The following is a 17,030-nucleotide window of genomic DNA, read 5'->3' on the forward strand; positions in this document are numbered from 1 at the left end:
ATCGACACTCCGTATTCCTTGGGTTTTAATTATGCTTGAGACTGTGTTTCAAAAGTGTGTATTTGGAATTTCCAGTTTATATTTTATGAAGTGTTCTCTCTCAATAAATAGGAATAACTACAAAATATTTTTTTTTATTTCCTATACTATTTTATTCATGTATCCAATTCAAAACTTTACTCTTTAGTAGAAAGATATTAAATCTACTACTTTAAATTAAAATTTTCATAATTTCAAATTTTGCACCATCATTCGAGTAGCAATTCAAAAGAATGTGACACCATATATCGTTCCATATATCTATCTATTCACTAATAATAATCTTCCCCAGTCTCTTCAGTTCATACATCATCAGAAGTGCAGCTGAGTCAAATGAACTCTTCTTATCCGCTCTTGTCTCCCCTTTGAGTTTAATTACGCCGAAATCTGGAATAGTGAGACTGATTTCTGACTCATGACCATTGAAGCCTTTAACGTCAAGTCGCCAACAAACTGAATGGGAGTCCTGTAAACCGGAGATTAACTTGATTTATTCAGACTGTTTAATATAGAATGAAGCTAAATCGGGCAATGTTTGAACATCAAAGTTATGCTAATCTTGATTTTTGCTCCATGGTGTCAAAAGAAGGCAATGGCCATTGAAGTTTCTTGCAGAGGTCGTAAAGTGAGATCCGAGGTCCTCCTTTCTTCATGTTAATTGGTGGAAACACTGTTGACAAAGAAAGTGTCACAAAATATGAGAAATCTTTGATATGAGAGAATATTAGATGAACGGCACCAAATAATATGGAGAAAATAGATTGAAACTATACTTTAGCGTATTAGCTCATAGGAATTTCATTTGACATAACAACTATATGTTATTCAAATATAGGCGATGACACAAAAAAAATTCAGGTGCAAGCACTGATGAATGAACTGTTTTTTCATATGGTTTTTTGAAGACAAATACAGGGAATGTCAAGATCTTTAGAGTCACTGTCTTTCTCAGTGGATTCCCCGTTAAATTGATCACTTGGTATATTTGGCTGCGGCTGAGTTGTCTTGTGCTTTTTGCATGCTACGTAATCAGAACCTCCGCTGCATGTCAAGGATCTGATGTTAACATCAGAGTCTTGATCCGGCTGGTGATTTTTACGTTTGGAAAATGATATTCCTCTGGCTTGCCATCAAATTAAAGCATCTAAATCAGGGAAGCTTGGATGCTTCAATATGAACATCATAAACAGAAAAACCAGTCTTAACTTATTATGCATCAGTTACTATTATTGTGCACTTAGTTCCTCTTGAACCGAGTGTTTGCCATCGTACAAAAAGATATAAATGTTGTCAAAGTTACAACCCAAAACTATTATCCTGTAGAGCAGTAGTTGTCCAAGTGCCATATTTCATAATTGTGATGCATAGGCAGTCACACATAACAGTAGATCAATCGTTGCCCTCCATAAGTTACCAATAGGGGGAGTTAAGGTGATAATAGCCTGACATGCCAAAAGAAGTCGAGGTACATGTAGCACACAGCGACAGAATTTGCATCTTGCATATACTGTATTACCTCTGCTCTTTGCTCATTGCATTCTAGAGTTGGTAGACCAGGAAAATGTGAAAATTAGGAAGGATTTATAGGATTGAAGAGTAAATTTCTCATAAATTTAAGCAGAAAGCAACCTCTAGTTTCTTCAACAAACAAAGAGCTGACATTCCCTTTCCGGCTTTCCTGTTGGGTCCAGAGCCTCGCCCGTTCAAGAGCACATCTTCAAGCTGTAAAGTAAGTTCTGCATGTATGACATCTCCTTTTGGACTATAATTTTCTTTGACAAAGTAACCAAGAGAGTCGCACAACTCAATTAGCTTACAAGGAGGAGGAAGTTCGAGCTTTTCAGGAGTCACAATTGGCGATAGAAGCGGTTCAACAACTTTCCAAACTTCATCCAAATCCAGTTTAGAATCAAAAAGAATATCCCCAATTATGCTTTCGACCAAGTCTCCAAGTGCCTAAGACAGAAAATGAAAATACTCAAGAAATTATTAGAACAAATGAGAATAGATTAGATGAAGATCAAACAGCAAAAGCATGTTCTAATGATCGGAAGGCAGTATTCAGCAGTCAGTATCAGTAGCCAGTAGTCATTAAAATACTTACATTAAATAAACCTCACCCTAGGAGCTATGTTTTTCCGGTGTTAATGTCATGCTGCTCATACCAGAACAGACTTGACAAATGATGATATTTGATCTCTAAGACACTCTGAGTGATGCAGAAGGTGCTGATGAAGGTTGCGTCTCACAGCGGCAAAGGCAAAGTTGTTATTATTCACGGATGCAGAACGTAAATCTGTCAACTCCCCTGGATCAATATCTTTACGATTTTCATGAAGGTGCCTTGTAATAAGTATGGACAGTACAGAGTCACCCAGAAATTCCAGCCGCTGTATATGTTAAATAGTTGCTTGGTCACCTCTCATGAGCTTAGACAATGTTTTAAAATGTTTCCGAGAAATGTTTTCATTTCCAGGAATTATAAAATACAAATATTTTTTACAAATTCTTCCCCAAATATTTGTCTGTCTTCAAATTCTCATATACAATCATCAATTTTGTAGTTGAATTTTCTTAGTTCCCAAAAGATAGCATATGAAAATTAAGGTCCACCTGCAACTGGAGATCGACACCAAATTTATGAAGTGTTGAGTTACTAACAATCCTGGAATGATAAGAAGATAATAGTCCTTCGTGCTTCTTCGGATACTTGAGAAAGAGGTGGCAGCTTACAGCATACTTTAAAATTGCATCTCCGAGTAATTCCAACCTCTCCATGGAGAAACGTTCCATATATCTTAGGGTAGTAAGAGCTTCCAAAATCTGATCATGAATGAAATAATTAGATTAAATCAATAAATACCAAAGGAATGAGCATTAAAATTGATCATTAACCGCTAGAAAGGCACATACCTTAGCTTGGTATATTTAATTCACCAGTATGATGTGCTATTTCTTGCCCAAGTTGGCTAGCCAACATCGAAGACTCCATTTGGCGCATTAGTGAAGGTAACAAGTAGAATGATTTCGTTACATCTGTTCTAAGGTCAGTTCCAACGAGAAATTGCGGTCTACGTGCAGGTTGATGTGGCTTTTGCACAACATTTTTCCCACCACCTTTTGGTTTATGTTTACAAGAATCACCTTAAAATTAAGAAAATTCTCGCACAAAGAAACTATCAAAAAGGTGTATGAATAGTTGATTGGAGTCTATTCTTAGATCTCGAAGAAACTTAAACAAACAATAGAAAAATGCAGATAGGGTCTGGGTTAAAATTTCCCAAGTTTCATCAGCTAGGGCTTTTTGTCATGCACAAAGGAGACAATCAGGAAAAGAACAATGTAGTGCTCCGAAAACATACTAAACAGGAAAATTACCGAAAAGAAGCAGTTAGAGTGCATCTTTTGGGTTCATGAAGTTCTAGCCACACAGCAGATGAGTCAATTCAAAGATACAAGGAAACCTACAAAATATCATAAACAAGAAAGTGGTAAGAGTTGGGACGAGAAACTTCACACACCTTTATTTCTAAAGTCTACTAGAAGATTGTGTGAATTGTGGCTCTGCTTCAGAAGTAACAGAGGCTGTTCTGGATATTTTAGAAGAATTTTATACCTGACCAAAAGTAAGAGTAAATAATTGGAAACTAAGGGTGGAATAGAAATATCAAATCACTACAGACCCACTTTTTCTTATAATAATCAGCAAAAGATAAATAGCTTGTTTCCGTCTCTCCCTCAAACAGGCTTTCACCAGATGTATCAGCAAGTGCATCCAAAATAGAATAAATTCTGCCAGTATGGATGGCAACAACTACCATCCCCTTGAGGTTGTCAACAGAAACAGATATGTTAGCCAAGTGAATCCACATTGCTATCTAATTTAGTGACAACAGAATCTCTCATATGAGCTAACGAGTTTTTGTCAATGGCTTCAGATTGCAGAAAATTTAACCAAGCATTTTTTTTATCAAAAATTTTACTGCTGAAACACAAGAATCAATCCCTGTCCAGTTCACTCTCACACATCCCTGACCAAGCTTGTCCACTAACTCCAGGGGTAATATTAAATAATTATTAGACAAATCCCATAAGGATTCCTCGGAATTAAGTAAAAAGCTCCTCTGTCCAGATGATGATTTAACAAACAGTTTGCCAAATAAACTATTAAAAATCAGTTCCTGAAAGCATTTTGCTTTTGCCACCTGTTGGAAAAAGAGAATGACCATATACACGTATAAAGATGGAAATTATCTCAGATTTAACATAGAAACCTGCCTAGCATCCAAATTTGTAAGACCAGAAAACGAAACAGAAGATCCAACATATTTTGCGATCAAGTACAATTCCACTTGCATGTTTCCCACATCACCGTCAAGCTTTGTCTCCAATAGAAGCACAAAACTCGAAAATTTCTCCAGTAATGTTACAAGAAAAGTCCATTTTGTATGCATAAAAAGTGGCATCATCAAGTTTTTCTCGCAAAGTTCCAGACAACAAGCGTACACTAACTGAACCATGTAACTCCTTTCGCTTTGTTGTTCACATAATCCAACCAAGATTAATTTCATCAAACCACACCACATACAATAAAAGGGAAAGAATCCATTAATCATCAAGAACTTAAAATACTGAAACCATCACCAAATCAAAAACATACCAAATGTACAAGACAACAGTGGGTGCCAGGAAAACTATCAATCTATTGTCACCGATGTTACTTTTCAACATTTCTCCGATCTCCTTGATCAATATCACCGACATCATGGTTTTTCCAACCTCGGTCTCCAAAACAGCAACTGTATTTCTCTTCATTGCCGTTGTAACCACCTTCAGTAGATAACTTTACGTGCATGCACTCAAAATACCAAACTCGGCACCGAGAATTTCAACCATTAAATGAACGTCGAAACTGTGAGAGCCCAGCCCAAGTTATAACACCCAAGCCCAGCCCATTTGTTTTATTAATTAATTAAATAATATGAAATAATGTAAAAGAATGTATCAGAAGCGCTTTTCTCTCTCCCGTACCTTCTGTCCGTAAAAGTCAAACGATTTCTTCTGCCTTTGACCGCCTGTAATTCCACCAACTTTCAACGATTTTCGAAAGTAAGCATATTTTCGAAATCCTCTCGACGAGAGCTATCCATTGATACCAAAATTTCGCAGAAAACTTGCGACTCCCGGAAACCCATCGGAGACCGCCGCCTGTTTTCGCCGGAAAAGTTGGAAGAAAGCTTGTGTTAAGTTGTTTGAAGCTTAAATTCGAAACTTTGAGCAATTGTTGAAAGTTTAGAGGTATAATTCAGATTTTAGGGTTTCGAATTTTGGGCAATTTAATTCAATTGAGTTCCAATAATTAATATATATTGGATTATTGATTGTAGGTGCTATATCGGAGCCGATTGGAGGTATTAAGCTAATTTTCGAAATTTATTTAGATAATATTTCGAATTTAGCTTATTAATTTGAGAATTTATGATTTGTGAAATGTTAAATTGTTATTGTGATGTGTTTATAGCATTAGAAATAAAAATGAACATTTTGGAAATTCCTAGTAAATATCGAAAAATTTCAGATTCGATATGATCAAATTTTCAAAATTTCAAATTAAATATTATTGAGGAAATTAGGTTTATTAAGTTAAATAAATCATTATATTTGACTTTGCGATGAGTTTTAGACATATTAAAGCCTAAATTATGGATTTTAGAAATTTAGGCTAAATTAGTGAATATTGGAAAAACAAATGGAACTTAATATGGAATGTATTATTTGCCACAGGATCGGATTCTGCGAGAAATATTTAAGAGATTTTGTGGTAAATTAAGGATTCAGTTGAGGTACGTATGAACTGTTTTATTATGACGTCTGTAGTGATGTGGAATGACGTTAAGTACTTTGTAATGAGTTGTGGCATGCATTATGTGCTTCTGTGAATACGTGATTGCATTCATGTATTTATTTGAGTTGATACATAGCATTTCGAGCCTTGACTCCGTTGATTGCTAGCATTACTGATCTTTTGAGCTGTTGCGTCATCTATGGAGCGAGTGATAGGATTAGATCACTCCTGACATCTCATCGATGGAATGAGTGATAGGATTAGCACACTCCTGATGACTGCTCGAGGACTGACCGGGTCGCTACCGGACCCTCGATGCTACGTGCATGGATGAGCGGCGGCATGATATTACGTTGCTGCATTCCTGGCACGGGTGGCCACTGTTCCTGTTGCTGATGCGTTTTATTGGACTCCGTTTTGGTATCCGTTATTTAATTGTTACCGACACGCATTGCATTGTATATCATTGCATTTTACTTGATTTTATTTCACGTCAGTTATAATTGTCATAATTTTACTGGTTCGTCGTACTGGGGCCTGACCCCTCTTTTCTGTTTATGCTGTGGTTGTTTTTGATGCCATAGCAGATTATCCAGGAGGATTTGACGCGCGGTGCCCAGTAGTTGGATTGTTGTTGCGAGTTCCCAGATATTCTATCATTGAGTCATACTTTTGCCAGGGAATGCCCTGTGTAGCTGTACTGTTATTTTACGATGTTTTGGATTACTAGTTGTGTGATTGAGCCTTGTCGGCTATGTATGCATTAGTCCTGGCCAGTGCGGCTATAGGTTTGTGAATTGCTGTTATGACTTTCTTTCGAGTATATAAATGTTGTTTGTGTTGCTTGGAAATTTTTGGGATGTCCTACTTACGGGGAGGTCATGCCGAAATTTCTATTGGGCCAAAAGCAAAATTTTTAATCGCTTTCGCTATTTACATTAAAGAATCCTGGTTGTTTGGTCATTAAATATTAATCAGGAGCACGGGCGCCCCACAGAAACAAACTTGATTTCATACCAAGAAAAGCAACCATTATAGAAACCTAAAAACCAATCAAATTAAGAATATCAAGAATTCAAGAAACAATCAAAAAAGGGAAGAAAAAAGCACCCATACAAATTCAACGGGAAAAGTACAAAACAGATACTCTGTTGGTTCTTAGGAAGCGTCTATATCCACGTGTTCATTTCTAGGTAGAGTACCAGTCATTGCTTCAGAACTTCTCTTTAGTGGGTTTTTGTTCGTTCCCTCTCCGGATTTCCATTGAGTAGCTTTTCTGATTTTTTGAAACACTGCGCCACAATCAGACATTGGGGGTGCCTAACATACACCACACACAAGAAGAGCGTGTGCAGAGAAACAGAGAAGAGAGCTCATGTATGTACTGATCATGTACAACAAATCATCGGGGATCTTCTGACCAAAAACAAAAAAAAGCATAAACAATCTCTTGTTCAAACGGGGGGAAGACGGAGGACTTTATGAAAGTAAAGGACTTCAGGGGACAACTTTTTTTGTCCCTCGGGAAGACACAAAACATTTTTTTAAATCATGTTTTAAATTTAAATATAAAATCAAGTTTAATATATTTTTTTATTATTATATATGTTACCCACTTTAAGTAAATGTTTTACCCAAAATAATTGTAAGAATTACTAAACACCGACGGCCCAAATATTAGTGGCCCTTTTACATTTCTTCTTTGGACTCAAATGGATGGCTTGAAACTTGAAAGCATTGAAAATCGAGATGTCAAAGATAAGTTTTATTAAAATATGATAAGTTTTATTATTTTTAAATTAATGATTTTTTCCTTTTTTAAAAAATATGATTGAATTTTAAAATACAGATAAAAATAGAATTGAACTATTTTAGGAAAATAAAAAAAATGTTAATAAATTTATATAATGAGAATTTATATAATTGTGATTTTAAATAAGACTTCACTAAATAAATTAGAAGTTAATTAATACAATGTCTCGAAATTTCAAAACAAATCAAGAAACCACGAAAAAAGGTTTTAATGAATAATATATATAATAAAAAAAACAAATTAATCTTAAAGAAAATGAAATTATCTCTACCATAACCTGCAATTTTTCATATGAGATTTCGATTTATTATGTTTGGACAAAGCACATATTTAATTATGAAAATATTCGAAAATGTTAATTTACCCTTAATTCCCATCAATTGCTGGTCAATGTACGATGTAGTTACCTAATTGTTGTATATATATTATCGAAATTAACTAACTAAAAACGAATCATAAGTCGAGTTGGTAAGGCCCGGCCCTTGCCATCGAGAGCACGTACATGATCTAATTTATGAAATATAAAATTTAGTAATTCCACACAACTGAAAATCAGAATTTCTTCCGTCACAATTTCATCCATATATAGTATATTAACTATTATTGTTCATTAATTATCGTCCCGAAAAGATATTCTAGTAGATGAGTGGGTGAGCATTTAATCAATATTCAGGATTTTTATTCTTCCTACCAGCATTTTTTCGATCGAGCTTTTCATACTGGGCTTATGTAATATGATTTACTTGACTAACATGATTTGCAGTATATTGCGTTATTTGGGTGTTTATTCAGAGCACAACGAATGATAACAGATGCAGGTTCTCACGTTATCAAAAAAAAATTTCATGGTTATATTTAAATAGTAAAAACGATATATAATATTTAGTTAAAGATTAAAAATACATATATTATGTGAATGATAAGACAAACCAAACAATTCCTTTAAATATATTTTCATGAGTCATAGAAAATGTAAGAATTTAAAAAAATATTTGCGGTGGAAGGACAGTCTCCGTCTATTAATTTATGTTTTGCATATTAATTTATCCCCTTTAATTTAATAATGCAAACAAGAGATCGATCTTTATTTCAAATTAAAGGTATTTGTTATACATAATTTTTTTTCTAAAATTATAAAGTAAAATAAATTATTTGGATCATATATATATGATTTGGATTGACATTCATTTCTTTTCCTTTTATTTTTTTTTTCTTTTTTGGTGTGAATATTCAGCTCTACACCAAGCTAATTAATTAATTATATAATAACAAGCGGCTCCATACATTGGTAAACGCTTATTTGCTGTGGAGCTCCAATATTAATTCTTGTCTCCACGCTCTGGAGTTTAATATGCAAGATCCAAAGCCAAATCATTCCGAGTATATTGATCAATCAGAAAAACCCTTGACCGAAAACGAAGAAGATGAAGAACACGACACGAATAATCTCGCAGAGAAATACACAAACAGAACAATTTATAATCCAATCTTCTCCACCATCCTCGAACCATTTCAATGGCTTCAAATGCTATCTTCCAGGTTAAACCCCACCTTCGTCCTCGGAGTAGTCTTGGTCTACGGCCTCAACCAGGGATTTTCATGGTCATTATTCAAAGTGGTGTCGGATTATTACTGGAAAGACGTCCAGAAGGTACAACCATCGGAAGTACAGCTCTTCATAGGTTTATACTACATTCCATGGGTTATGAAGCCTGTCTGGGGTCTGCTGACAGATGTGTTCCCGGTGAAGGGATTCAGGAGACGGCCGTATTTCATCTTGTCCGGTGCTGCCGGAGCACTTTGTGCTCTGAAGGTGGCGTCTGGCGGCGGCGTGGCGGTGGCATTGGCTTTGGGTTGCTTGATGGGGATATCCGCCGGTGTGGCCATGGCGGACGTGGTAATCGATGCGTGTATAGCGAGAAATAGCATCGAGATAAGGTCTCTGGCTGCTGATATGCAGAGCCTTTGTGGGTTTTGTTCATCTGCCGGAGCTCTCGTGGGGTATTCAACCAGTGGTTTTTTTGTTCATCACATTGGACCTCAGGTCAGATCTGCGTTCTCATATATTAATTTATTTGCTTAATTATCCTCATTTATTTAATTAAATACATTAATCCAACATTTTTTTTGAATGACTCAAATATTTGCATAAACATATTATATATATATATAATATATATATATATATAGGGAGCATTAGGGCTTTTGGCGATTGCACCATTTACATTGATTATTCTTGGCTTTGTGATTTATGAACCAAGAAAGAGTGATGACAGTCATGTTCCAAAGAAAAAGGTTAGATTTTTTTTTACCCATTATTCTTTTTAGTTATTACCAAATTTCTATTATATTTTTCAAGTTGTGATCACTTAAAAATATCTCAATATAAAAAAATAAAGGCTCGATTTTGAAAGACGAAATAAAGATATATGGACTGATCGATACAGAGTTGTTCACATAAATTTAGCAATTTTAAAAAGTATTAATTAAGAATGTCATTTATATGTTAGAAATTTAATATTTATTTTATATTAAAATGGGAGTTTAGCTATAAATGGGGCTGTAGCATCGGACAGCTTGCAATGCGACGTCATTCTACTTGGAGATGTGCTCTCAAGTTTTTAAATATCTGTTAAGTACTGTTATTTTAATTACCGTTAAACCAGTCGTTTTTTATTATCAAAATTAGTTAAGATTCAGTAGGTCTATTGATTTTTACGATAGATATTGATCGAGTTGACATGTGAAATCGTTTCAGAAAAAATATATGTATTGTTTTTAAACCATGTCATTATCCAAATTTTAACTATTTTACCGACTAGACTAATTATATTTAAGAGTTGACTAATTGTATTTAAATATAAAGTGTAATAAACGCAAGAGTTTAAACTCCAACACGTTGAGTGCAAAAATCAACTTAATTTGACCAATAAATCACTACTAAGGTCTATATTGGTGTAAATGAATAGAATAATGATAGAGATATTTCTTTCTATCTCTAGCTTCAACGAGATGCCACCCTCTAGAAGTTCTTTCCCTATAATTATTTAACGTTTCGCCTTCTTTGGACATATAACTAGATGATCGCCATTGTATAGATAAATATAAAAATATACAGACCAGAAAATTTGTTTATTACAGGAGATTGACTTATAAAGAAGTAGAAATTGGAAGTCAAAAAGAAAAGGGATGATTTAAATATCCATGAATTTTACATTTCCAAATGATGCAGTGTGTTTTGGCCCGCAGGCTCAGGCAGCACAGAAAATAAGAGAAGCGGTGAATGATATGTACAAAACACTCAAATTCCCACAAGTGTGGAAGCCTGCACTCTATATGTACATGTCATTAGCTCTGAACATCAGCACTCATGAAGGCCAATTCTATTGGTATACTGATCCGCAGGCGGGTCCAGCATTCTCCCAGGTATATATAAAATTTTTGTCACTGCATGCTAATTCTATTGAAGCCAACTTGTACAGTAATGCACTTATATTGATCATTACGTGCAGGAATTTGTGGGCATGATTTATGCAATAGGTGCTATGGCTTCCATAGTCGGAGTCGTAATCTACCACAAGACCCTCAAAGACTACCCTTTCAGACCCGTTCTCTTCTTCGTGCAGCTCCTCTTCGGAATATCCGGGATGCTGGATATCGTCTTCATAAGACGTTGGAACTTGGCTCTCGGTATTCCTGACTATTACTTTATTATACTCGAAGAATGCATCTCCCGAATTGTGAGCCGAATCAGGTGGATGCCCATAATGGTGCTAAGTTCACAACTGTGCCCTTTGGGCATTGAGGGCACATTCTTTGCTCTCTTGATGTGCATCGACAGCCTCGGCGCGCTCACATCGAAATCGGCCGGAGGGATTCTCCTACATTATTTGCATGTTACTAGGAATGATTTCAAGAATCTTTGGGTGTCTGTTTTAATCAGAAACGTTTTGAGGATTTTGACATTAGGGTTGGTTTTCCTCGTCCCGAATTCGGACATGTACGAGACTCTGATACCACCTAATGTGGTGGAAAAAACTAAAAATGTGGATCATGAGAGTTTGCAGATGATTCCATTGAATACAAATGAGAAGGAAGAGACATGATCTGCTGTAGTGGAGGATGCTATTTCTCTGTCCTAATTATGATTGTTATAATTTTGAGAGACATTGCAATAGCCGGTTGAGTAGATAAAATAAGATAACGTCGTGATTCCATTGACTGTACTTTTAATTAAATTCGATTTGAAGAATAAACGCTTGATCAATTATTGTCCATTTTGTAGGTTGGGGGTAGAATTTCAGTCTTCAAAATAAACGTTAATTATTTGATAAGAAACCCGGTTAATCAATCCATGGATGATTTTATACTTTATATAGCATTGCTTCACTTGTGTGAGGGGATGACATGCAACAAATTGATAACATAATGATTTATAATTCTAATTCTTTGTGAAACTTGAATCATACATTGGATGAAAAATAAAAATATATAATCGACTAATTTCTTATTCTTTACATCAAACTTGTGTCATGCATGCATGCATATTGTTTGGGATTGGGAAGAAGTCTTTTCAAAAGCATGGAGAAGAGGCAATCAGCAAGTTTTGTAATCATTTCAACCGATCTGATGACACCCAGCCTCGTATAGGCCAACCATCGATTCTCAGTTAGTTTGAAGAATGATGCCCAAGGTTTCTTACACACGCATTATCAAGACTTGCGAACTTTCTATTAATTCGCGGGTTACGTGTGGACTGTGCCTAAAAAATTAGTGACATCGGTAACCATGCAAGCGAATCTGTAATGAAATTACTCCTTTTCAGATGTTTTAAGTTGTGCATCGGTCTTCCTATATCGTACTCATTGTCGTAATCTTAGAAATTAGCAGAGTTTTTGGTGTGGGAGAAGGTCTAAAAAGTGTGATGACAGTAATAATGTGAGACTGAAGGAAAACGTTTTGTATGCGTGCTTATTTTTCATTTTCTTACAGATTGAGAATGGTATAGCATACTGAACATGGCTCAGGATACTGAGCAGACTGGTATACATGTCAAAACGAGCCGAAAGGATGAATTGATCAGTTTTTTTATGAGTCTGGAAATTACCAACCCTACTTGCCTACTATATATATGAAAGACGGGTCGACCTACAATTTTGATTGATCGAGATATTGCTATAGCCTAACCCCGAGCACGCCTTGTGGTGGAACGGACCTATCTATTTTGACAACTCTACAAGCTTGTCGATGGTCAAACTTAAAAGTCAATGCACCCACGGGTATAAACAAACATAAGCACTCATTTCCTCCAATCCCAATTGTTTATGCTACTTACAAAAGTCGTAGTCACTATACAAAAATTGAAAAGAAACATAAAGTTATAGATGCTCTGACCACGTAAACTATAGCATTCTTGAGATTGGTTTTTAGTTATCGGAAGCAAAGATTGATTCAAAACAATAACAAGTGGGACAACTTTCAACCAAAATGATCGATCAATACTAGTCGATCCCCCTCCTCAAAGGCCATCCACTAAATCCATCGAAATTCAACGATGTCCGGAATCATAGTTAGTGAAAAGGAAAACCTCCACCAGAATACTCGACTACCTGCCAATCAAAACAAACCTTATATTTATTTTGGCATAGCAGTATAACAATAACAAATCCCAGTAGTAAAAGATTTTAGTACTAGAGATTGCAGTAGATCTGAAATGTAAAACTTGATTTGTTCCGGAAAAATTGGTTTATTATAGTTACGATTTTCAAGAGCAAAATTATGAACTTATATGAGCATGTATGATCGTCGAACCTGAGCAGGAGGCAAGGATGAAACCCAATCTGATACATGAGTAGGAAGGAGACCCAAACTATTAAGCTGAAATAAAAAAGATGGTTTTTTAGATTTTACAAATGTTCCGCGATGCTATGTGAGAATACATTGCTTTCATTAAGGGTCAGAGAACAAACTTTCCAGACGCCAAGTCCTAAGCCTACCAAATTCAGAGCAATGAATACTAACTTAGGCACAATCAGGTCCACTTTATTGTCCTTGTAAGGCTCAAAAACTACAAATCCAAAATTTCCAGTCAGCACAACATAAAACGAATTAATAAAATCACACAGTAGTGAAACTTTCTTTAGATAACACACTCAGAGTTCAAGCTGAATCAGACTGCAATCTGAGAATCAAAATGAATTAAAAAAGAAAAAGAAAAAAAGAAATAGCAATTGATAATAACACCTTGGCGAGGTTTAAGAACATCTGAACTTAAATAAAGGCAGTATAGTATGTAGACAAAAGGTTGACATGTTAAAACACTGAGCTGACAATAAGAACAACCGTGTTACACACAGATTGCAGGCTAGCAGCAGAAGAGATCATAATGACCATGAAAGAGCAAAGAAAAAATGATTAAGATTTAACGCCTCATCCATATAGGCTTAAACTTGCACAAAAAGCCGAGAATCAAGAGACACTTCTTCTACTTATAGTCCAATTACATAAGCGGACATCAAATAGTGATTAAGAACCAGAGTAACTTCTCAACAAAATATATACAAGGAACCATGTCACGGCTCAAAAACTGACAATTGAAAACATCACAAATGACTTCATCAAATGCACAAGCACGAACAGAAAGGGTGTGGGGGTCCGTGCTCCTGATTAATCTTTAATGACAAAACAACCAGGATTTATTAATGTAAACAGCGAAAGCGATTAAAATTTTTTCCTTTTGGGCCAATAGAAATTTCGACATGACCTTCACGTAAATAGGACATCCCAAAAATTTCCAAACCACACAAACAACATTTATATACTCGAAATAAAGTCATAACATCAATTCACAACCCTATAGCCGCACTGGCCAGGACTAAACACATATAGAGCCGGCAAGGCTCGATCACACAACTATCAATACAAAACATCGTAAAAATAACAGTACAGATACACGGGGCATCTCCCCGGTAAATGTTAATATAGTATATATATATCTGGGAATTCTCAACCATGACTCGACGATTGGGCACCACTACCTGACGCTCCACCAGACGCGTCAAATCCTTCTGGATAACCTGCTATGGCATAAAAAACAACCACAGCATAAAAAGAAACGAGGGGTCGGGCCCCAGTACGACGAACCAGTAATATTACGACAAATATAACTGACATGAAATAAAATCAAGTAAAATGCAATGAAATGCAATGCAATGCGTGTCGGTAACAACAAAATAATGGATACCAAAGCGGAGTCCAAATGAAACGCATCAGCAACAGTAACAGTGGCCACCCGTGGCAGGACTGCAGCAACGTAATATCATGCCGCCGCTCATCCATGCACGTAGCATCGAGGGTACGGGAGCGACCCGCTCAGCCCTCATGCAAGTCATCAGGAGTGCTAATCCTACCCACCCACTCCATCGATGACGCAACAACTCGATAGACCAATATCAATAGCAATCAAAGGAGTCAAGGCTCGAAATGCTATGCCACAATAGTATCAACTCAAATAAATGCGTGAATGCAATCACGTATTCACAGAAACACATAAGGCACGCCACAACTCATTACAAAGTACTTAACGTCATTTCACATCATATAGACGTCATAATAAAACAGTTCATGCGTACTTCAACTGACTTTAATTTACCACAAAATATCTTAAATCCTCAAGAAAGTCCGGTAAATGCCAACTCAGACAAATCACCTGAATATTAATTTAAATGGTCTTATCATCATATAAAAATTCCAGAACCATTTAAATTCACTAAAAATCCAATTTCAACAATTTAGGCATTTTAAATTTCTAAAATCTCAATATTCGACAAAAATGCCTAAAATCAATCATTTCTATTTTATCGTTGCAAAGCATCGAACTAGTTGATACTCGATTTATTCATCTCATTAATTCAAAAATCTCTTATTAAATATTCTGAAATTTGTTCAATACCTTGAATCAACTCAAATTTGTACCTACATCCAAAAATATAATCAATATCAATATTGATATCAAATTTAACCAAAAATGGAGCACCCTTAAACAATTTCTGGAATCATAAATTATACTTCAATATATATACCAAAACGAAGCTTATGACCCAGAGAACAAAAGCCCTCAATCAATTTCCGAACTCCGGCGACGTACGGTGACGATTCATCGGAGAAAGGGGCGACGGGTTTCGGACGGGTTTTTGAGAATCTCGATTTTTCCTATCTAAAGTGGTATCAACGGAAAGCTTACGTCGAGAGCTTTCCAACCGTATATTTACTTAAATATTTCGGTGACCGGTGCGGCCACAATCGACGGTCAAAGGTGGCAAAAATGGGTTGAAGCTTTTCACATAAAGTTACGGGAAGAGACGCGCGGCTTACGAGGAAAGATTTAGGATGATGATGTTTAATTTATATAATATTTATTTACTTAATCAAACTGGGCCGGGCTTGGGGAATGTATTTGGGCTGGGCTCTCACATTCTCCCCTACTAATGAAAGATTTCGTCCTCGAAATCTACCATACACAATATTTATACAAAATTGGTTTACAAACATTTACCACTGATAGTACATAGGGAAATCAGAATACATGGAATAATTTATTACATCTTCAAACAAATGAGGCTATTCCTGACGCATCTTAGCCTCTAATTCCCATGTTGCTTCTTCTCTCCCATGTCTACTCCACTGCACCATAACCAGTGGTATCGTCTTATTCCTAAGTTGCTTTTCTTTACGATCAAGAATTTGAACTGGATGCTCAACATAGCTGAGGGAACTATCCAACTCCACCTCATCAGTCCTCAAGACATGAGAAGGATCCGGCTCGTACTTTCGTAACATAGATACATGAAACACATCATGTATCGCAGACAAACTCTGTGGTAAGTCCAACCGATAAGCCAAAGTGTCAATCCTCTCAACAATCGCATATGGATCAATATAACGCGGAGCTAGCTTCCCTTTGCGCCCAAATCTCATAGTACCACGAAACGGTGATACTTTCAAGAAAACTTGATCGCCAACCTGAAATTCTAAAGGCCTACGCCTTTTATTAGCATAGTTGGCTTGACGATCCTGTGCTGCTTTCATTCTTTTTCTAATCATTTCAACCTTCTCTTTCATTTCTTGTATAAATTCTGGCATTGACATTTGTCTTTCTCCTACATCTTCCCAGTATATCGGAGATCTACATTTTCTACCGTACAAGACTTCAAATGGTGCCATTCCGATGGTTGCTTGGAAGCTGTTATTGTAAGAGAACTCAACAAGTGACAATGATTCCTGCCAACCACCCCTGAAATCCATCACGACTGCTCGCAACATGTCCTCGAGTGT

General features: G+C 36.0%; 1 protein-coding gene, 1 long non-coding RNA gene and 1 pseudogene across 3 annotated transcripts; 2 read left to right on the plus strand and 1 right to left on the minus strand.

Moving 5' to 3' along the window:
• Nucleotides 1–285: 285 nt before the first annotated feature.
• Nucleotides 286–4,854, minus strand: LOC142504451 (endoribonuclease Dicer homolog 3-like; annotated as a pseudogene).
• A 43-nt stretch (nucleotides 4,855–4,897) lies between these two features.
• On the plus strand, nucleotides 4,898–6,816 carry LOC142555539 (uncharacterized). Its single transcript, XR_012822429.1, has 4 exons — nucleotides 4,898–5,337; nucleotides 5,427–5,450; nucleotides 5,824–5,882; nucleotides 6,472–6,816. It is a non-coding gene; the product is annotated as an uncharacterized LOC142555539 (long non-coding RNA).
• Nucleotides 6,817–8,993: 2,177 nt separating this feature from the next.
• On the plus strand, nucleotides 8,994–12,043 carry LOC142555540 (putative folate-biopterin transporter 6). 2 transcript variants are annotated; one of them, XM_075666451.1, is made up of 4 exons: nucleotides 8,994–9,741; nucleotides 9,888–9,992; nucleotides 10,947–11,123; nucleotides 11,210–12,038. In XM_075666451.1, exons 1-4 carry the CDS (start codon nucleotides 9,049–9,051, stop codon nucleotides 11,801–11,803), a joined length of 1,569 nt encoding a protein of 522 aa, XP_075522566.1. In that variant the 5' UTR covers nucleotides 8,994–9,048; the 3' UTR covers nucleotides 11,804–12,038. The 2 variants fall into 2 exon arrangements, with proteins under 2 accessions (XP_075522566.1, XP_075522567.1); XM_075666452.1 differs by lacking the exon at nucleotides 9,888–9,992 and having other exon boundaries at nucleotides 11,210–12,043.
• Nucleotides 12,044–17,030: the final 4,987 nt, after the last annotated feature.

The sequence above is a fragment of the Primulina tabacum genome, chromosome 9 (genome assembly GCF_025594145.1).
Source record: "Primulina tabacum isolate GXHZ01 chromosome 9, ASM2559414v2, whole genome shotgun sequence".
NCBI classification, from domain to species: Eukaryota; Viridiplantae; Streptophyta; class Magnoliopsida; order Lamiales; family Gesneriaceae; genus Primulina; species Primulina tabacum.

Bases quoted from the DNA above. Each gene is read 5' to 3' on its own strand.
- LOC142555540 (XM_075666451.1), top strand. From the start codon at position 9,049: ATGCAAGATCCAAAGCCAAATCATTCCGAGTATATTGATCAATCAGAA. The intron at 9,993-10,946 runs GTTAGATTTTTT...TTTGGCCCGCAG, and splicing joins GTCATGTTCCAAAGAAAAAG to GCTCAGGCAGCACAGAAAAT. The intron at 11,124-11,209 runs GTATATATAAAA...CATTACGTGCAG, and splicing joins CGGGTCCAGCATTCTCCCAG to GAATTTGTGGGCATGATTTA.